Genomic DNA, 16,507 nt, shown 5'->3' on the forward strand with positions numbered 1-16,507 from the left:
TCAGAATATCATTTCAGACATAACCTCTGCTCTCAAAAGCCAAGCCATGAGACAGAAGTGAGTGATCGACCCGATCCGAGAATATAAGCCCCTGACGCAGAAGGCACGGAAGATGAGCTAGACGAAGAGGACCGTCCTCCATTTGTACCAGATCCGCAAACCAGAGACACCTGAGCCACAAGCACCATGGACCCGCGATGCGACTCTATCCGCCTGAGAATGCGGCCTATGAGAGGCCATGGGGGGGGGAAGACATGGAGAAGAAATCCTGTGGACCATGGACACTCCAGAGCATCGAGCCCCACTGATCTGTGTACCCTCCTTCGACTGAAAAACCGAACCGTTTTCGAGTTGGCTCGAGCCACCATCAGGTCCAACTGCGGAGCGCACCATCTGGCGCAAATGTGATTCCACACTTCTGAGGACAACTCCCACTCTCCGGGCTCCAAGTGCTGTTGGCTGAGGAAGTCCGCTTGTATATTTTCCACTCCCGCAACTTGGCGATGCCCCTGAGATGAATCTCTGCCCAGGCAAGCAAACAAGTGCCGCCGCAGGGCTCCTGGTTCCCCCCTACCTGTTGATATATGCCACTGTGGTCTTGTCGGACAAAACGCGCAGCATCCGACCCCCTAAGGGGAGGAATACTTGAAGGGCCCGGCGAAATGCCCGGGTTTAGAGTCTGTTGATGGACCAAGATTTCTCCAACATTCACCACAGGCCTTGAGCGGTCTTGTCTTGACACACCACTCCCCATCCGGAGAGATGACCACCCAAGCCGGGGGGGTCCAACTCCACTCCTTTCTCCAGGTTGCGACACAACAGCCACATAAGAGAGACTGCGTAGGGCTCCTGAAGACGACGAGACAAAGGAATATGGAACTGCTCCAACACAGGACTCCACCTGGACAACAGCGCATGCTGTAAAGGTCTCAAGTGCGCAAAAGCCCAAGGCACCAGCTCTAATGTGAACGCCATGGAGCCCAAGACTTGGAGATAATCCCAGGCTGTTGGCACCATTAAGCGAAGAAGGCCTTTCACCCGAGTCTGTAACTTCCGCACCCTGTCTGTCACCAAATAGACCTTGCCCTTTTGCTTGTCGAACCTCGCATCTAGGTACACCAGGCATTGAGTGGATACCAACTGGCTCTTCTGCAGATTGATGACACAAGAGACTTTAAGTTGGTCATCACTCTCTGGAGAAATCTCTCGCAGTCCTCCCAAGACTTTGCCTGGATGAGCCAATTGTCCAAATATAGATGCACCAATTTCCCTTCTTTGCGCAGAGCTGCTGCTGCTACTACCACCACCATCACCTTGGTGAACGTGCAAGGAGCCATGGCCAGCCCAAAGGCAAGAGCCTGAAACTGAAAATGCCAACCTAGCACCTTGAACCTCAGGAAACTTTGATGGTCCTGCCGGATCGGAATGTGAAGATAAGCCTCCGTTAGATCTAAGGATGCAAGGAACTCCCCTTTGTGCACCGCCGCAAGCACTGTTTGTAGCATTTCCATGCGGAACATGGGAACTCATAGGCACCGTTTCACCTTCTGCAAGTCAAGGATAGAACGAAAGGACCTTTCCTTCTTTGTGTACCTCATGGTTACCGAGTACTGACCCTGGCCCTGTTCCGCAGGAGGGACTGGACAATTAGCGCTGAGATCGAGTAACCTCTGGAGAGTCGCCCACACGGCCTCTCGCCTGCCACGAGAAATCACCCAAGACTCTACAAAGGCCTCTTACAGCTTCTATGTGGGAGTGGGGGCCCCTGGCCTCATTGGGGAGGCTTACCGCCTCCTGAGCCCTGATCTGTATCATCTCTGCTTATCTTCTGGCAACCTATTGCCCTTAGTCTCCCCCAATAGCTTCACCAATTGGTCCAAATCCTCCCCAAACAGGAGTTTTCCCTTGAAGGGGAGATTACAGAGCTGCGCCTTAGAGGACAAGTCCACCATCCAGTTCCGTAACCATAAAAGCCTGCGAGCCACCTCAGAGGAAACCATGCTACGCGCAGAGCTGCGAACCAAATCATAGAGAGCATCAGCCACATAAGCCACTCCCGCCTCAAGGCGGGCCGCTTGCAAGGACAAAAAGTAATCCGCTGCTACCGCCTCCGCAACCTTCTGGACCCAACACAGACAGGCACTGGGATTGTCTTCTTGGTGACTGGAGAAACAGCTGCATTCACCTGCTGCACTTTCATAAGGTCCAAGGTCTCCAGAGAGAGGGGGTAAATTTTTGCTATTGCTCGGCCCACTTTCATGCCGGAATCAGGAGAGACACTCCCTTGTCACCAACTTCCTGATCTTCTTGGGCAGAGGAAAAGTGGTTATCGGTAATCGCAGACCATCGAGCACCGGATTGACCCCCTCACTATCCAACCCTTCCTGGAGGACCTTAACCCCCAACTCTTCTAAAACTTGGGGAATCAATGGGCGCAGCTCCTCCAGCTTGAACAGCCGGACAACTTGAGCATCCTCCTACTCTGGGACTGGGAATCCATCCAAGGCCGGGTCATCCGTGTCGGGATCTCCCAGGTTTATGGGGGGGGGGGGATCAGGACCATCCCCTGCGTGTCTGGGAGGGGGGCCACCTTGCAGCGCCCCCAAAGCACCCCCCGCTGGAGGCAGAGTCACCCCGCGCCTGATGGAGACCCAGGGTCCACAGGGAATCCTGAGAAGAACGTTTGGATCCCCCGCTGGACAGGTCCGCCGACCGCTCCACTGTCCCTTTGATTGTCCAAACAGGCCTAATGAAGAAGTAGCACAAATTCAGGAGAGAAGTCCACAGGCTGCTCCCCCACCCCCTGCGGGGGGTTCAGCTGTACAGCATCGTCTGGAGGCGCGCAAACCAGCTCCACAGGGGAAAGGGGGAGGGACCATGAGGTCAGAATCCTCGACTTCCAAGGCAAGGGCAGGAGGCCCAGCCGAACGGAGGCCTAGCCTAACTGAGCAGCCGCCGCCCAAGGGGACCTCCTCTCTCAACCCGCAGTTAACACAGAGAGAGCATGAATCCAATACACACGGCAGGTGGCCATCTTGAATTTCGGCACCATGCAATGAACCATGGGAGAGCTCAGACAAAAACTGCACCCGCCGAAAAGGAGCCGCACTCTGCCACCTACTGGTGGACCAAAGCGCCTGCGAACCAAGGCACTGGGGTCCACAGCTGCATGCCCCGAAAGCGTCACTCACACCGCAGGATGTGAGAAAGAACCAGTGCGCCCTGAAGTTGAGGGAGCCCCCACCCTTCAGCAAGCAATCGCGTCTGATGTCACACCCGCTCGGAACCCCGGGCTGCTGACCTTCACACCCCAGACACTGACCGGTCTCCTCCTCGAGCCTTACCCACTATCCCGGCCAGGCCTCGGACTAAGACCAGATGAAATCTCCCCCCCCCCCTTTTTTTTTTTTTTTTTACATAGAAACTTTAGCCAACCTCAGCAGGACCAGAGGAAACCGGGAACAGCTTCGGAAGCCCAGGGAACCAGAAGCCTCTGGTTTTCAGGCCCTCCGGCAGGGTGCAGGCAAAACACAGTTAGGGGTATCTAACCCCCCCCACACACACACACACCCAGCTCCACTGGAAGGATGGTCTGCAATGGTGCCTAACACCTCAGGGAGCAAAATCTCAGCTCAGCTAATCTAAACTACACTTTTTTCTTTTTTTTTTTTTAAACTAAACCCTAGACTGCAGGTTTGCATCTCCATTATCTGCTGGAGTCAGAGAGATACTGAGGGACTGCAGGTGGCACTCTCTTTTGTAGCAGTGTCCAAAGTTTTTGTTCTCTGACTCCATCTGCTGGTACGGATACACAACCCACTGGTCTGGAACGATCTGAGTATGTACAGGAACCTGAATTTTGACATGCTTCTAAAAGTTAATACCTTGAAACAGTCAAAATCCTCTTCCTACATAGTGGCAAGAAGCTGCTCCCTACCCTTCCTGGGATCCAAGGAGCCATTATGTTTTATTGCTGGCTCAGTCCTCTGCATAAATGAGACATTCTAGCATCCCATTCACAGTTCTGTAGAGTGGTTGTACTATATAGATACTAGAGCCAAACCCTCCTTCCCCCCAATCTGCTAAAACAAAGAAAAGACACCACAAATTTGTGAAGCCAGATGATTAGACAGGCTAGAATTACAAATCTGAGAATATTCTCAGCAGAAATGCACTCAAACACAAAAGCAGACAATCAGACGTTACAGAGATATGACAAACGCAAGGGGATGACAGAGTCTCAGCTAATATAACTATGAAAACTCTTGATTAAAAGATGAAGGTAAAGATGGAAGAACCTGATGTGTTCAGAAAAGGAGCAATGTGGGGGATGATACAGAGCTCAGAGAATAATTATGATGGAATGGGGATGTTAGGAATAAAGGAAAATCGGTTCTTACCTGCTAATTTTCATTCCTGGAGTCCCACACATCAGTCCATACATATGGATTTTTCTCCCCTACCAGCAGATGGAGACAGAGAAGAAACGCTTTATTGAACTCATGGTACTTAAGCCGATATGTTACCTGCAAGTCCCTCAGTATGCACTGCACCCAAGCAAAAAAGACTTATACAACCAGAACTACCACTACTCCTAACCAAACGGAGGAAAAGTATGCCCCAAACTGAAGCCAATCTATAGAGGAGACTCCAAAAACTCCAAAAAGCAGGCATCTGATTTATTTACACACAGACCAAAGCAGTCTAAGGAGGGCGGGGCTCTGGATAGATCTGTATGACCTCAGAAATGAAAATTAGCAGATGAGTAATTTTTCTTTCTTCATTATCCCCCAGATCAGTCCAGTCACATCGGATGTACCCAAGCTCTCCTAAATTGGACAGGATCCTGGAAAACCCGTACACAACACACTTTCTCCAAAACTAGCCGAGTCCTGAGCCCGAACATCTAGTTTGTAATGCCTTGCAAAAATGTGTAGCAAAAGCCAAGTTGCCACTCAATAAATCTCCTACAAAGAAATCAAATGACATTCAGCCCAGGATGCTGCCTGGGCTCTAGTGGAATGAGTCCTCAGTCTCTCTGGAACCAGGCACCTTTTACATATGTAAGTCAATGCAATGGTATCTTTCAATTATCATGCAATAGTTGTTTTAGAAGCCTCATTCCCCCTACTTGCTCCATCAAAAAGCACAAACAAATGATCTGACCTCAGACAACTGTTGGTGACTTTTAAATAGCAGAGGACGACTAGACACATCCAAAAGTACAGTTCCTTAGCATGTGGAAAAGACAACTCCAAATTTCCAAAAGGCAAGTAACTCCACTGTGACTTAGTTGAAACAGATAAGAAAATTATTCCTTACCTGTTAATTTTCGTTCCTGTAGTACCAAGGATCAGTCCAGACAGTGGGTTCTCTCCCCCTTCCAGCAGATGGAGTCAAATAGAACTTTGAAGGATGCTTCCTTATAAGGTAGCGCACCCTCTACTAATCCTCAGTATGTAGTATATCAAAGCAAAGAGGAAAATCAGGATGGATCAAGAACAATAGAATTAAGTTAACATAACAGTGTGCAATGGGCACAAAACAGTGTCAAACAACAAACTTGCAGAATGAACCTTTGACCAGCCAAAGGAAAAAAGGCACTGAAGAACAATTTGAGCAGAGAGGCAAGCCCAAACCCAATAAAACAGTCAGAGAGGGCATCTGGACTGATCCTTGGTACTACAGGAACGAAAATTAGCAGGTAAGGAATAATTTTCTTTTCCCTGTACGTACCAGGATCAGTCCAGACAGTGGGATGTACCAAAGCTTCCCTACGTAGGGTGGGCCCTGGAAAGCCCTGCTTGAATGACCCTAGAACCAAAGGAGCCAAAAGTAGGCAACTGTATGTGTAGACAATGATGAGCAAAGGTATGGAACGATTTCCAAGTTGCCGCTCAACAAATCTCCTTGAACGAGACCGATTTCATCTCCGCCCAGGAAGCAGCCTGAGCTCGAAGAGAATGGGCCTTGACACCCGCCGGAGATTGTCAACCCGCTCCAATGTAGGCCACCGAGATCGCCTCCTTCAGCCAGCGAGCAATGATAGTTTTCGACGCCTTGGCCCCCTTCGTTGGACCATGCCAGAGAACAAAAAGATGGTCCGACAAGCAAAAATCATTAGTGACTTCCAGATAGCGAATGAGGATACGCTTGACATCTAGCTTGCGTAGATCTGCCGATGCGTCCGCTGAGAATGGAAGCTCTACCGTCTGATTCAAGTGGAACTTGGAAACCACCTTGGGCAGAAAAGAAGGCACAGTGCGCAAGGAAACTCCCGAATCCGTAAAACGAAGGTAGGGCTCTCTGCACGAGAGTGCTTGAAGCTCCGAGATTCTGCGGGCAGAACAGATAGCTACCAGGAAAATCATCTTGAGAGTGATATCCTTGAGGGTCGCGAAACGCATGGGTTCAAAGGGTGGACCGACCAAGATTCGGAGAACGAGAATGAGACTCCATGAAGGATAAAGAGCGTGGACCGGGGGTTTCACGTGCTTCAACCCACTGAGGAATCGGATGATATCTGGGTGAGAGGAGAGGGAAGTTCCCTCTCGTTAATGAAGTAGAGAGCCTAGGGCAAAGACTTGCACTCTCAGCGAGATGTAGGCCAGACCCTTGTGCATTGCATTCCCTGTTGAAGAAAAGATAGGATCTGAGCCACCGAGGCGGTCCATGGCAACACAGGTATGGAGGCACAACAGTTCTCAAAAAAACTTTCCATACCCTGATATAGGAGATGGAGGTAGACATCCTTCTAGCCTTGAGGAGGGTCGAGATAATGGCCTCTGGGTATCGACGCCGTCTCAGCCGGCGCCTCTCAAAAGCCAGGCCGCAAGACAGAAGCAATCGGCCTGGGCATAAGATACCGGACCCTGATGCAGCAAGCGTGGAATGTGACCCAGACAAAGAGGTCCGTCCACTGAGAGGTTGATCAAGTCTGCAAACCACGGACAACGGGGCTATTCCGGCGCCACCAGCATTACCGGACCCTGGTTGGACTCTATTCTCCAGAACACCTTGCCCAGCAGAGGCCAAGGGGGAAACACGTAGAGGAGAACGTGACGGGGCCAGGGGAGGACTAAGGCATCCACTCCCTCTGCGCCGTACTCTCTTCTTTGACTGAAGAACAGAGCTGCCTTGGCATTCCAGGAGGTTGCCATTAGATCCAGATAAGGGGTCCCCCATCTGTGGAACAGGAGATTCACCACTTCCTCAGAGTTTCCACTCTCCGGGATCTAGATATTGACAACTGAGAAAGTTGGCTTGAATGTTGTCTATGCCTGCGAAGTTGGAAGCCGCTAGGTGGGAGAGATGAGTCTCTGCCCACGCCATCAACCTGTCTGTCTCCCGAGAGACATGCCGGCTCCTCGTGCCCCCTTGGCGACTGATGTAGGCCACAGTGGTCGCATTGTCTGAGAGTATTCGGACCATGCAATGATGGATGAGAGGTAGGAAGCATTTCAATGCCAGACGCACTGCTCTGGTCTCCAAGTGATTGATCAGCCAAGTTGCTTGGGACGGCGTCCACTTCCCTTGCGCAGAACTCATCTGACACACTGCGCCCCAGCCAGAGAGATTGGCGTCCGTCGTGACGATTACCCATTTCGGGAATCGCTCCGAGAGCCAGAAGCCTGTCCAGTGTCTGCCGGACTATGAGTTGTTTCTGGACTGGGCCACATGAAGAGAAGAGGAATCACTGATCTGACGTGATGTTGACCCTCGCCTCGTAGAAAAGGGAGAGACGTCACCCTATCCTGGGGATCGGGGAGTGGGCTGGCATAGCTTTATTGTGAAGAGTTGGAGGACGTCCCCTGGACCGGACCAGAGCGGGGCTGTCTTCAGGCAGACACAGAGGAATAACGCCTCTCTGTGCCGGCTGCCCCGAGGAAAACAGTCTCAGGGGCAGCATGTCGGATAGCAGCCACAGGAGGAGAGGTCAGCACCACCGACTTGCACCCCGGAGAGAGGAAATAACCTGTCAAAAGGAAATAAAAACAAACTTACCCCGACAACAGAGATGGGAGGGGTGGGGAGAGCTGCAAATAGTACTGCCTGCAAGCAATAGAATGCTCCCACTAAAACAGGAAAGCTCTCCAAATAATTCCCTCAGAAAATTCAAAGATTTTTTTTTTTTAATTAGACTTGATCCATCCAAAAGAAAGGAAAAGATGAGGAAAATAGAGAAAATTCCTAAAATAGCTTTCTAGTCATCTCAGTGGGGAACGAAAGCCACCACTGTCATCAGCTGGAGTCAAGAGAATACTAAGGATTAGTAGAGGGTGCACTACCTTATAAGGAAGCATCCTTCAAAGTTCTATTTGACTCCATCTGCTGGAAGGGGGAGATAACCCACTGACTGGATTGATCCTGGTACGTACAGGGAACATCAGGTTCTACTGTCTGAATCTCCTGGAGACAGAGAAATACTGAAGGAATGCAGGGTAAGCTCTGTCCTGATATAGGATACACTTTCAGTTTTTCTCTCTCTCCATCTGCTGGACAGGAGGCTCAACCCATTGTCTGGACTGATCCAGGTACGTACAGGGAACAGGCACCCAGGAGAAGTGGATACGCACGAGTTTGGGCAAGCGTCCGTTTTTCTTTTTATCGCATGTGATAATGTATCAGCCCCCAATGTCTCTTCCTACCTGAACTCTCAGGCACAAGATCTTTCCCCTTCAAAAAAGACCTTGTGTATCCACAGCATGTAAACAGCTGAAACTGGCAGCCCGAACCCATCTTTGAATCGAATGGCAATCCGCAAAGCACTCCCCGTAGTCTAGAAAGCCCCCAAATATTCCCCTCCAGCACCAAAAATGAAGGTTCTGAGACCGCTTCCTTCGCAGCCACATGCTTCCTACTGCATAATTCTATTATGGTCATTGCTGCCACAGTGTCTGGCCCAGCCTGACAAACCTGGCAGCAGCATGGGACAGCTGCTTTTTTTTTTTTTTTTATTCCAACTTCATGGGTAGTACTGTTCTCCCCTGAAGGGCTCTTCCTGCTGCCATCGCACATATGGCACAGACCAGAGGGCAGAAGGATTACCTCCAGGCCCCAACATGCACTGCAGAGCTTCTCGCACTAACAGATGACATAGCCCTCACTGCGCCACATAGGAAAAGGCCAGGCTGCAGGAACAGGCCATGATCTGAGCCAAACGCTGCCGCTGCTCCACAGCACTTTGAATTGCCGGCCTTTCTGTGCTGCGCTGGAAAAACTCCTCAGTACAGACTTTGCTTGCAAACAACTATGCGGCTCACAACCAGCCCTGCACCATGGGGGAACTAAAGATAAATATCAAAATACATCTCTCCCTCCTTCCTCTGCAGCCCAAGACTGTCCAGCCACCCTGCTTCGCAAATGGCATTTCCTTTCTGCAGCTGCCGCCACTAACCACTCCTGTACAGGCTTCCCTTGTTTGTTTGGTTTTTTTGTTTAAACTTAAAGAAACAGCAGCCCAACAAAAAGTAAAGAATTACTTCCCAACAGGAGACTCTGAAGCAACTTCCAAAGGAAGGAAGGGAGCGGCAGATCCGAGGGAGCTAGTCCCACTGGCTATCAGAATTCTTCATCCACTGGCACAAATTAACAGAAAAGGGTTACTGACCCTCCCGCTGCTTGCCCTACTCCACAAGGGAATAGCCTTCCTGGGCCTAACACCCCTGGGAGCAATTCCTCTTCTAAGATGCCTGAGTGCAGGCTTTACACCTCTAACATCTGCTGGAAACAGACAATACTGAGGGACTGCAGGTAGCACACTGGCTTAAGTACCACGAGTTCAGTAAAGCTTCTCTCGTCAGTCTTCACCTGCTGGTAGGAGAAAAAAAAACGAATGTGTCTGTACTGATCTGGGGGACAATAAGGAACAGGATAGAGAGCTTCTCTCCCCATAACAATGGAACTCAAACTGCTAAGCAGTGATCCTATTCTGTCACCGAGCTGCACAATTTGCCCTCATCCTCCTAAATTGCTGACATTCAAAAGAGAAAGAAATCCAGGAGAATCCCCCTGAGATTATGAGACACTGGGATCTCCCATAGAGGGGTGGGGTAGGAGGTGTTGCTGACCAGCAGACAGACACACAATATGAACAGTACCCATGATTCAGTGCCATTTGTCGGCAGCAGAGCTGGACTGCTGGCTGTCGGATCAGCCAAAGTCTCGGGGTCCTGCATGAGATGAGAAAAACAAGAAGAGGGAGGGGAGACAAACGTGGTCACGAACAGCTGGGAAATCAGAGCTAGGGAAGAGTCATATAAGAGGAACCCAGCTGCAGTACCTACAGCTAACCAATGCTGTATGCAAACAGAAACCAAGGATATAAGCAAACCACAAAAAAAAAAAAAAAAAAAGTTAGTGTAGGATACTTGCCACCATAAAACCACTGCAGTGAAGGAGAGGATGGGTATAGAGAACTTCTCCAGAGTCGCTTCTTAGGGACTCCTGCCACAACCATGACAAATTCATGCAATTATACAGAGACTGCTGGCTAGTTAATGAGGAAAGGGGCAGAAAAGAGCCATGCTCAGAGCTAAGCAAGTAGGAGAGTCACTGACCTGACACTACAAATAAAAAAGGTGTAATGTAAATTGTGAAGGGAATTCTCTTCCTGGCACAGGGGAGGGAGAATGCTAGGAAAATATCCTACCCCACTCCCACAGAATGGTGGTGGTGCTGTTTTGAAGTGAGGAGAGATGAGGGGGTGGGAGAAAGGGTAGATGCAGGAGAAGCTGACAGAGATGAGAAGCATGTGTATATACTCACGTGCTGTTGCAAATGTTCTGAAATGAGGAGAAAAAGCAAGAGCAGAGGACAGTACCAATACATGTGTCAACCTACCTCTTTTTGTAGGCGCTTTGCCCTACGCCCATAACTGTTGATTTTGGATGGTTGAAATGACTGGCGCAAGGGAATGCTGTGTGGCTTATACTCCTTGTCCTTTTCTTCACTATCATAGTCTGGGCGGGCCCCACACTGCTAAACACGGGAGAAGAAAATAGGAATAGTTACCAAAGAGAGATCGGGAGGCAACAATAGCAAGGCAAATGCAGTGCTCCCTCTCTTACCACTAGATTGGCACCAGATTGGTAAGTCTCATAGGGATAAATGATGCGTTCATAGTGGGACCGCAGCAGGGAGCCAATGTTCTTGCCAGTGGGATAATTGAGATGCTGGGCAACTCGGGCCCAGCGGCGATCTTTGCATATGGCCTCATAACCCCCTTCCTCCATGACAATCTGAAAATACAGGGAATTATAAGAGCAACATGAGGACAGCCTCCAGTACACAGCATTTTTTGACCCCCAGTTTATATTCCTTACCTTGCTGAGACTGTACAGGTCTAAGATTCGGCGCTCCACATTTGGTATCTTCAGCGAGGAGCCCTGGATCTCCCAGAACTTGGCAATCTGGTCGAGGTAGTTCAATTTCACCCTAGTTTGTGCCTGCAAAAGACGAGAAAAAAAAAAAGGAACGTGACAGGTACATTAGAAAGCTGAAAGAGGGAGAAAAAGGAGATAGGCAAGAGAGCATACAGCAGGGTTATTCAATCATCCTGGTTCTTACCTGCTAATTTTCATTCCTGTAGTACCACGGATCAGTCCAGACTGCTGGGTTTTGCCTCCCTTCCAGCAGATGGAGACAGAAAAACTCTGAGCACGCCCTCTCAACTCAGTGAGCCACCTGCTGCTCCTCCGTATTCACTCATACCCAAGCAGAAACCACTTTGTAGAGAAATCACTCATGAATTTACTTAACTTTTATCCCCCAAAACGAGCAGAGGGTGAAAACACAGAACTTTGAAAACAGACCAAAAAAATCGGCCTTAAAAACAGATAGGACAAGCCTATACCACTCTTCAGAAAAGATTAGAGAATCTAGACCAGTTCGAGCAGACTCTCCTTCTACACCCTTTAACCCCCCAATGGGCGGGTGTCTGGACTGATCCGTGGTACTACAGGAATGAAAATTAGCAGGTAAGAACCAAATTTTCCTTTCCCTGTACATGCCAGGATCATTCCATACTGCTGGGATGTACCCAAGCTTCTTCTAAACCAGGTGGGACTGCGAGAGTTCCACTCGAACGACACTGGCCCCAAAATATCAGGTCTCAGCTTGCTGGAGTATCCAAACGGTAGTATCGAGCAAAAGTGTGCAAAGACTTCCAAGTAGCTGCCCTGCAGATTTCCTGCGGGGAGACCAGTTGGCATTCCGCCCAGGATGCCGCCTGTGCTCGAGTAGAATGAGCTTTCAGCCCTTCTGGAACTGAACAACCACAACAGATATATACTGATAAAATGGCTTCCTTTAACCAACGAGCAATAGTGGCTTTAGACGCCTTCTATCCCCTTAGAGCCATGCCACAAGACAGATCCGATAAACGGAATCCGTTGGTAGCCTTCAAATAGTGCAATAAAGCCCGTCTGAGAACCAAACACATCAACTCTCTAGAATGAGGATCTGTCAACTCCACATCAGTAAAAGTCGGAAGCTCCACCGACTGATTCAGATGAAAGGCGGAAACCACTTTTGGCAAAAAGGATGGGACCGCTCGAAGCGAAACTCCAGAGTCTGAGATGCGCAGGAAAGGCTCCCTACAGGATAGAGCCTGAATCTCCGACACTCTCCTAGCTGAACAGATTGCCACCAAACACACCACCTTCAACGTGAGGTCCTTTAAGGTGGCCCTCTTAATGGGCTCGAAGGGTGCTTCGCACAAAGCTCAGAACGCCAAATTCGAGTTCCAGGAGGGACATATCTGCCGAGTCTGTGGTCGCAGAGGCTTCATGCCGCAAAGAAAGCGTATAACGTCAGGATGAGCTGCAAGAGAAGAGCCCTGAATCTGGCCCCGCAGGCATCCCAAAGCGAAGATCTGAGCTTTGAGGGAATTGAAAGACAACCCTTTCTGAAGCCAGTCTTGCAAAAAAAGAAAGCACCAGGGGAATGGAGGCCTTGTGAGGATCCAACCCTGAGACTCGCACCAGGACTCAAAAACCTTCCAAACACGACCATAGGACAGAGAGGTAGAAGTCCTTACGAGCCTTAAGCACAGTGGAGATCACCTTATCCTGATATCCCTTTTTCCGCAACCTACACCTTTCAAAAGCCAGGCCGCAAGACAAAAGCGAGCTGCCTGATCGAAAAACATGGGACCTTGTCAAAGAAGGTTCGGTAGATGGCCCAATCGTAGGGGTCTCTCCTCACATAGGTTCAAGAGATCCGCGAACCACGGATGGTGTGGCCACTCCAGAGCTATAAGGACTCGGCCCGGGTGAAGCTCGATCCTCCTGAGTACCTTTCCTACCAGTGGCCACGGAGGGAATACATACAGAAGGACGTCGTGAGGCCAGGGAACTACTAGAGCATAGACTCCTTCCTCGCCGTGATCTCTTCTGCGACTGAAGAAACGTGGCGCCTTGGCATTTGCGCAAGTCTCCATGAGATCCACATGAGGCTTGCCCCACCGATGAGATATCAGGCGCATGGCATCTTCAGACAGCTAGCATTTTCCCGGGTCCAGCTGGTGGCGACTGAGAAAGTCTGCATGTATGTTAGTCGCCCCTGCAATGTGCGACGCCGCTAACATCTCTAGATGGCGCTCTGCCCAGGCCATCAATAGATCCGCTTCTAGAGCTACGGGGCGACTTTTTGTTCCATCTTGCCAGTTGATATAGGCCACTGTCGCCGCATTGTCAGTCAGAACTCGAACCGCCTGATGGCGCAGAAGGGGGAGGAAACTCTCCAGAGCCAAGCGAACGGCCCGTGTCTCGAGACGATTGATAGACCATGACCACTCCTCCGGAGACCACTGGCCCTGTACCGCACGATCCTGACACACTGGTCCCCAGCCGGAGAGGCTGGCATCGGTCGTCACCACCATCCACCGGGGTATTTCCAGATCCACACCATGCTCCAAGTGCTGCTGCACCAGCCACCACGACAGACTGGACCTGGCAACATCCGTAAATGGCAACAGAAGATAGAACTCAGACAACGAGTTCCACCAGGACCATAGAGCTGCTTGCAGAGGCCTGATATGCGCAAAGGCCCACGGACCCAACTCCAAGGTCAAAGCGATGGAACCAAGGACCTGCAAGTAATCCCAGACTCTGGGCACGGAGGCTCGCTGCAGGGACTGCACTTAACCGTGCAATTTGATGATTCTGTCACCAGAAAGGAAAATCTTGCCCACTTGAGTGTCGAAACGGGCTCCCAAAAACTCCAGGACCTGGGAGGGGACAAGATGGCTCTTGGTGAAGTTGACAACCCAACCCAGGGAGCGCAGACGGCTTAAGACCAATTCTACAGCTTGCGAGCACAGGGCCACCGATTTCGCCGGAATGAGCCAGTCGTCCAGATAGAGATGCACCAGCACTCCTTCCTTCCTCAGGGACACCGCCACCACCATTACCTTGGTGAATGTCTGCGGAGCTGTGGCAAGGCCAAATGGTAGGGCACAAAATTGGAAATTCTGTCAGAGGATCATAAATCTGAGAAACTTCTGGTGGTCCCGTCAGATGCCGATGTGAAGATAGGCTTCTGTCAGGTCTAGAGACTCCAAGTATTCGCCCTTTCGCACAGCTGCGTTGACCGACCGGAGCGTCTCCATGCAGAAACTGGCACCTTGAGGGCTACACTGACCTTCTTTAAATCCAGAATGGGCTGAAAGTTCCTTCTTTCTTGGGGACGACGAAATAAATGGAATAACGTCTCTTTCCCCGTTCCGCTGGAAGGACTGGTTTGATGGCCCCTAGACTCTGGAGACGCCCCAGGGTCTGCCGAACGACCAACACCTTTGCTGGGAAAACCACAAGGGGACACCAGAAAAAGGCTTCGGAGTGGGTGAGCAAATTCTAAAGTGTAGCCGTGTTCTATCACGCTGAGAACTCACCGGTCTGAAGTGATATGGACCCACTCCTGGAGAAAAAGACAGCAGTCCCCCTATCACAGGATCCGCGGAGTGGGCCGGCCTCAATTCATTGAGTGGACTTGACCCCTGCAGCGCCATGTCCGGCTACGTCCCTGGGTGTGCGCCGTCCACGGTAAGTTGGAGCCCAAGACTGGAACCTTGCTGAGGTTTGCCTGTTGCCCGCATTCTGATTCCTGCTCTGACGAAAACACCTCTGCCCCCGAAAATGAGAGCGGTTGGGGGAAGGTGGTCTTCTGGACTTTCGGCTTATCCTCTGGCAGCTTGTGGACCTTATTGTCGCCCAAATTCTAGATCAACTGCTCCAGGTCTTCTCCAAATAGGAGTCTGCCCTGAAAAGGAAGAGCTCCTAATTGAGCCTTAGAAGATACGTCCGCAGACCAATTTCGCAACCATAGGAGCCTCCTGGCTTGACACAGCGGAGACCATAGTTCGCGAGGACATGCGGAGGTGGTCGTAAAGGGCGTCTGACCTATACACGACCACGGCCTCCAAACACTCAGCTTGCTTTGCCTCCGCCAGCTCAAGATTTTTGGCACTCCAACTGCTGTACCCCGCGCAGGCTCGCCCGGAGCATTAGCTGCTGCAGACTGCAGCTCGAATGCCCAGGGCAGAAACCTCAAGATCCTTTTGAGGTAACCTTCCAATTTGCAATCTTGCAAATCTTTCAAAGCCGCTGCCCCCGCTATCGGAATAGTCGTCCTCTTAGTAACTGCGGAGACTGATGCGTACACTTTGGGACTCCGCTGCAGTTTCAAAACGTCCTCAGGCAAGGGATACTTGTTCATAGCCCGGATAACCTTGAGGCCTGTTTCCGGGGAATTCCACTCCCGGAGGATCATCTGCCTCAACAATTCATGCAGAGGAAAGGTTCGCGCCGGACCAAGCAAGCCTGCTAAGACCGGATCCACCGTGACGGGGCTTGGATCAGCAGGAGGGTCCACAAATGAAAATTGGTTCTTACCTGCTAATTTTCGCTCCTGTACTACCACGGATCAGTTCAGATACCTGGGTTCATCTCCCCCTATCAGCAGATGGAGACAGAGAAAAAAACCTTGCTGACACTGTTTCTAAGCAACCGTGCCACCTGCAGTTCCATCAGTATATATCTATATAAAAGCAGATAATAGCAAAAAAATATGGAACCATTAAACAATTAACAAGAACATGGAATGCAACAGAGAACAATCTTACAACTGAGTGGACGACTCTCCCCTTAATATAACCCCCTTCTAATTGGGTGGGCTCTAGAGTGATCCGTGGTACTACAGGAACGAAAATTAGCAGGTAAGAACCAATTTTCATTTCCCTGTACATACCCAGATCAGCCAAGATACGTAGGATGTACCAAAGCCCTTACCTAGGGAGGGACCTGGAGAGTCCCGCTCGCAAAACACTCCTGCCAAAGGAAGGATTTGCCGGAGCCACGACATCTAAGCAATAGTGCCATGCAAACATATGCAGCGACTTCCAAGTCGCTGCTCTACAAATTTCCTGTGGGGAAACAAGTTGAGATTCTGCCCACGAGGCTGCTTGCGAACGTGTGGAGATAGCACATAAGCCTTCCAGAACTGGACA

General features: G+C 50.4%; 1 protein-coding gene across 5 annotated transcripts in view; it reads right to left on the reverse strand.

Moving 5' to 3' along the window:
• KDM5C (lysine demethylase 5C) overlaps positions 1-16,507 on the reverse strand; it is a 314,227-nt gene that overhangs the window by 239,670 nt on the left and 58,050 nt on the right. For 3 of the 5 annotated variants that reach the window (XM_029607393.1, XM_029607403.1, XM_029607384.1), the window contains 4 exons: positions 11,325-11,447; positions 11,070-11,240; positions 10,843-10,980; positions 10,101-10,172 (listed from right to left, as the gene is read on the reverse strand). In XM_029607393.1, coding sequence (XP_029463253.1) covers positions 10,101-10,172; positions 10,843-10,980; positions 11,070-11,240; positions 11,325-11,447 — 504 coding nt within the window. The remainder of the gene's footprint in view (positions 1-10,100; positions 10,173-10,842; positions 10,981-11,069; positions 11,241-11,324; positions 11,448-16,507) is intronic. The other 2 variants (XM_029607421.1, XM_029607412.1) reach the window with 1 other exon arrangement.

Source organism: Rhinatrema bivittatum, chromosome 1 (assembly GCF_901001135.1).
Source record: "Rhinatrema bivittatum chromosome 1, aRhiBiv1.1, whole genome shotgun sequence".
Classification (NCBI taxonomy): Eukaryota; Metazoa; Chordata; class Amphibia; order Gymnophiona; family Rhinatrematidae; genus Rhinatrema; species Rhinatrema bivittatum.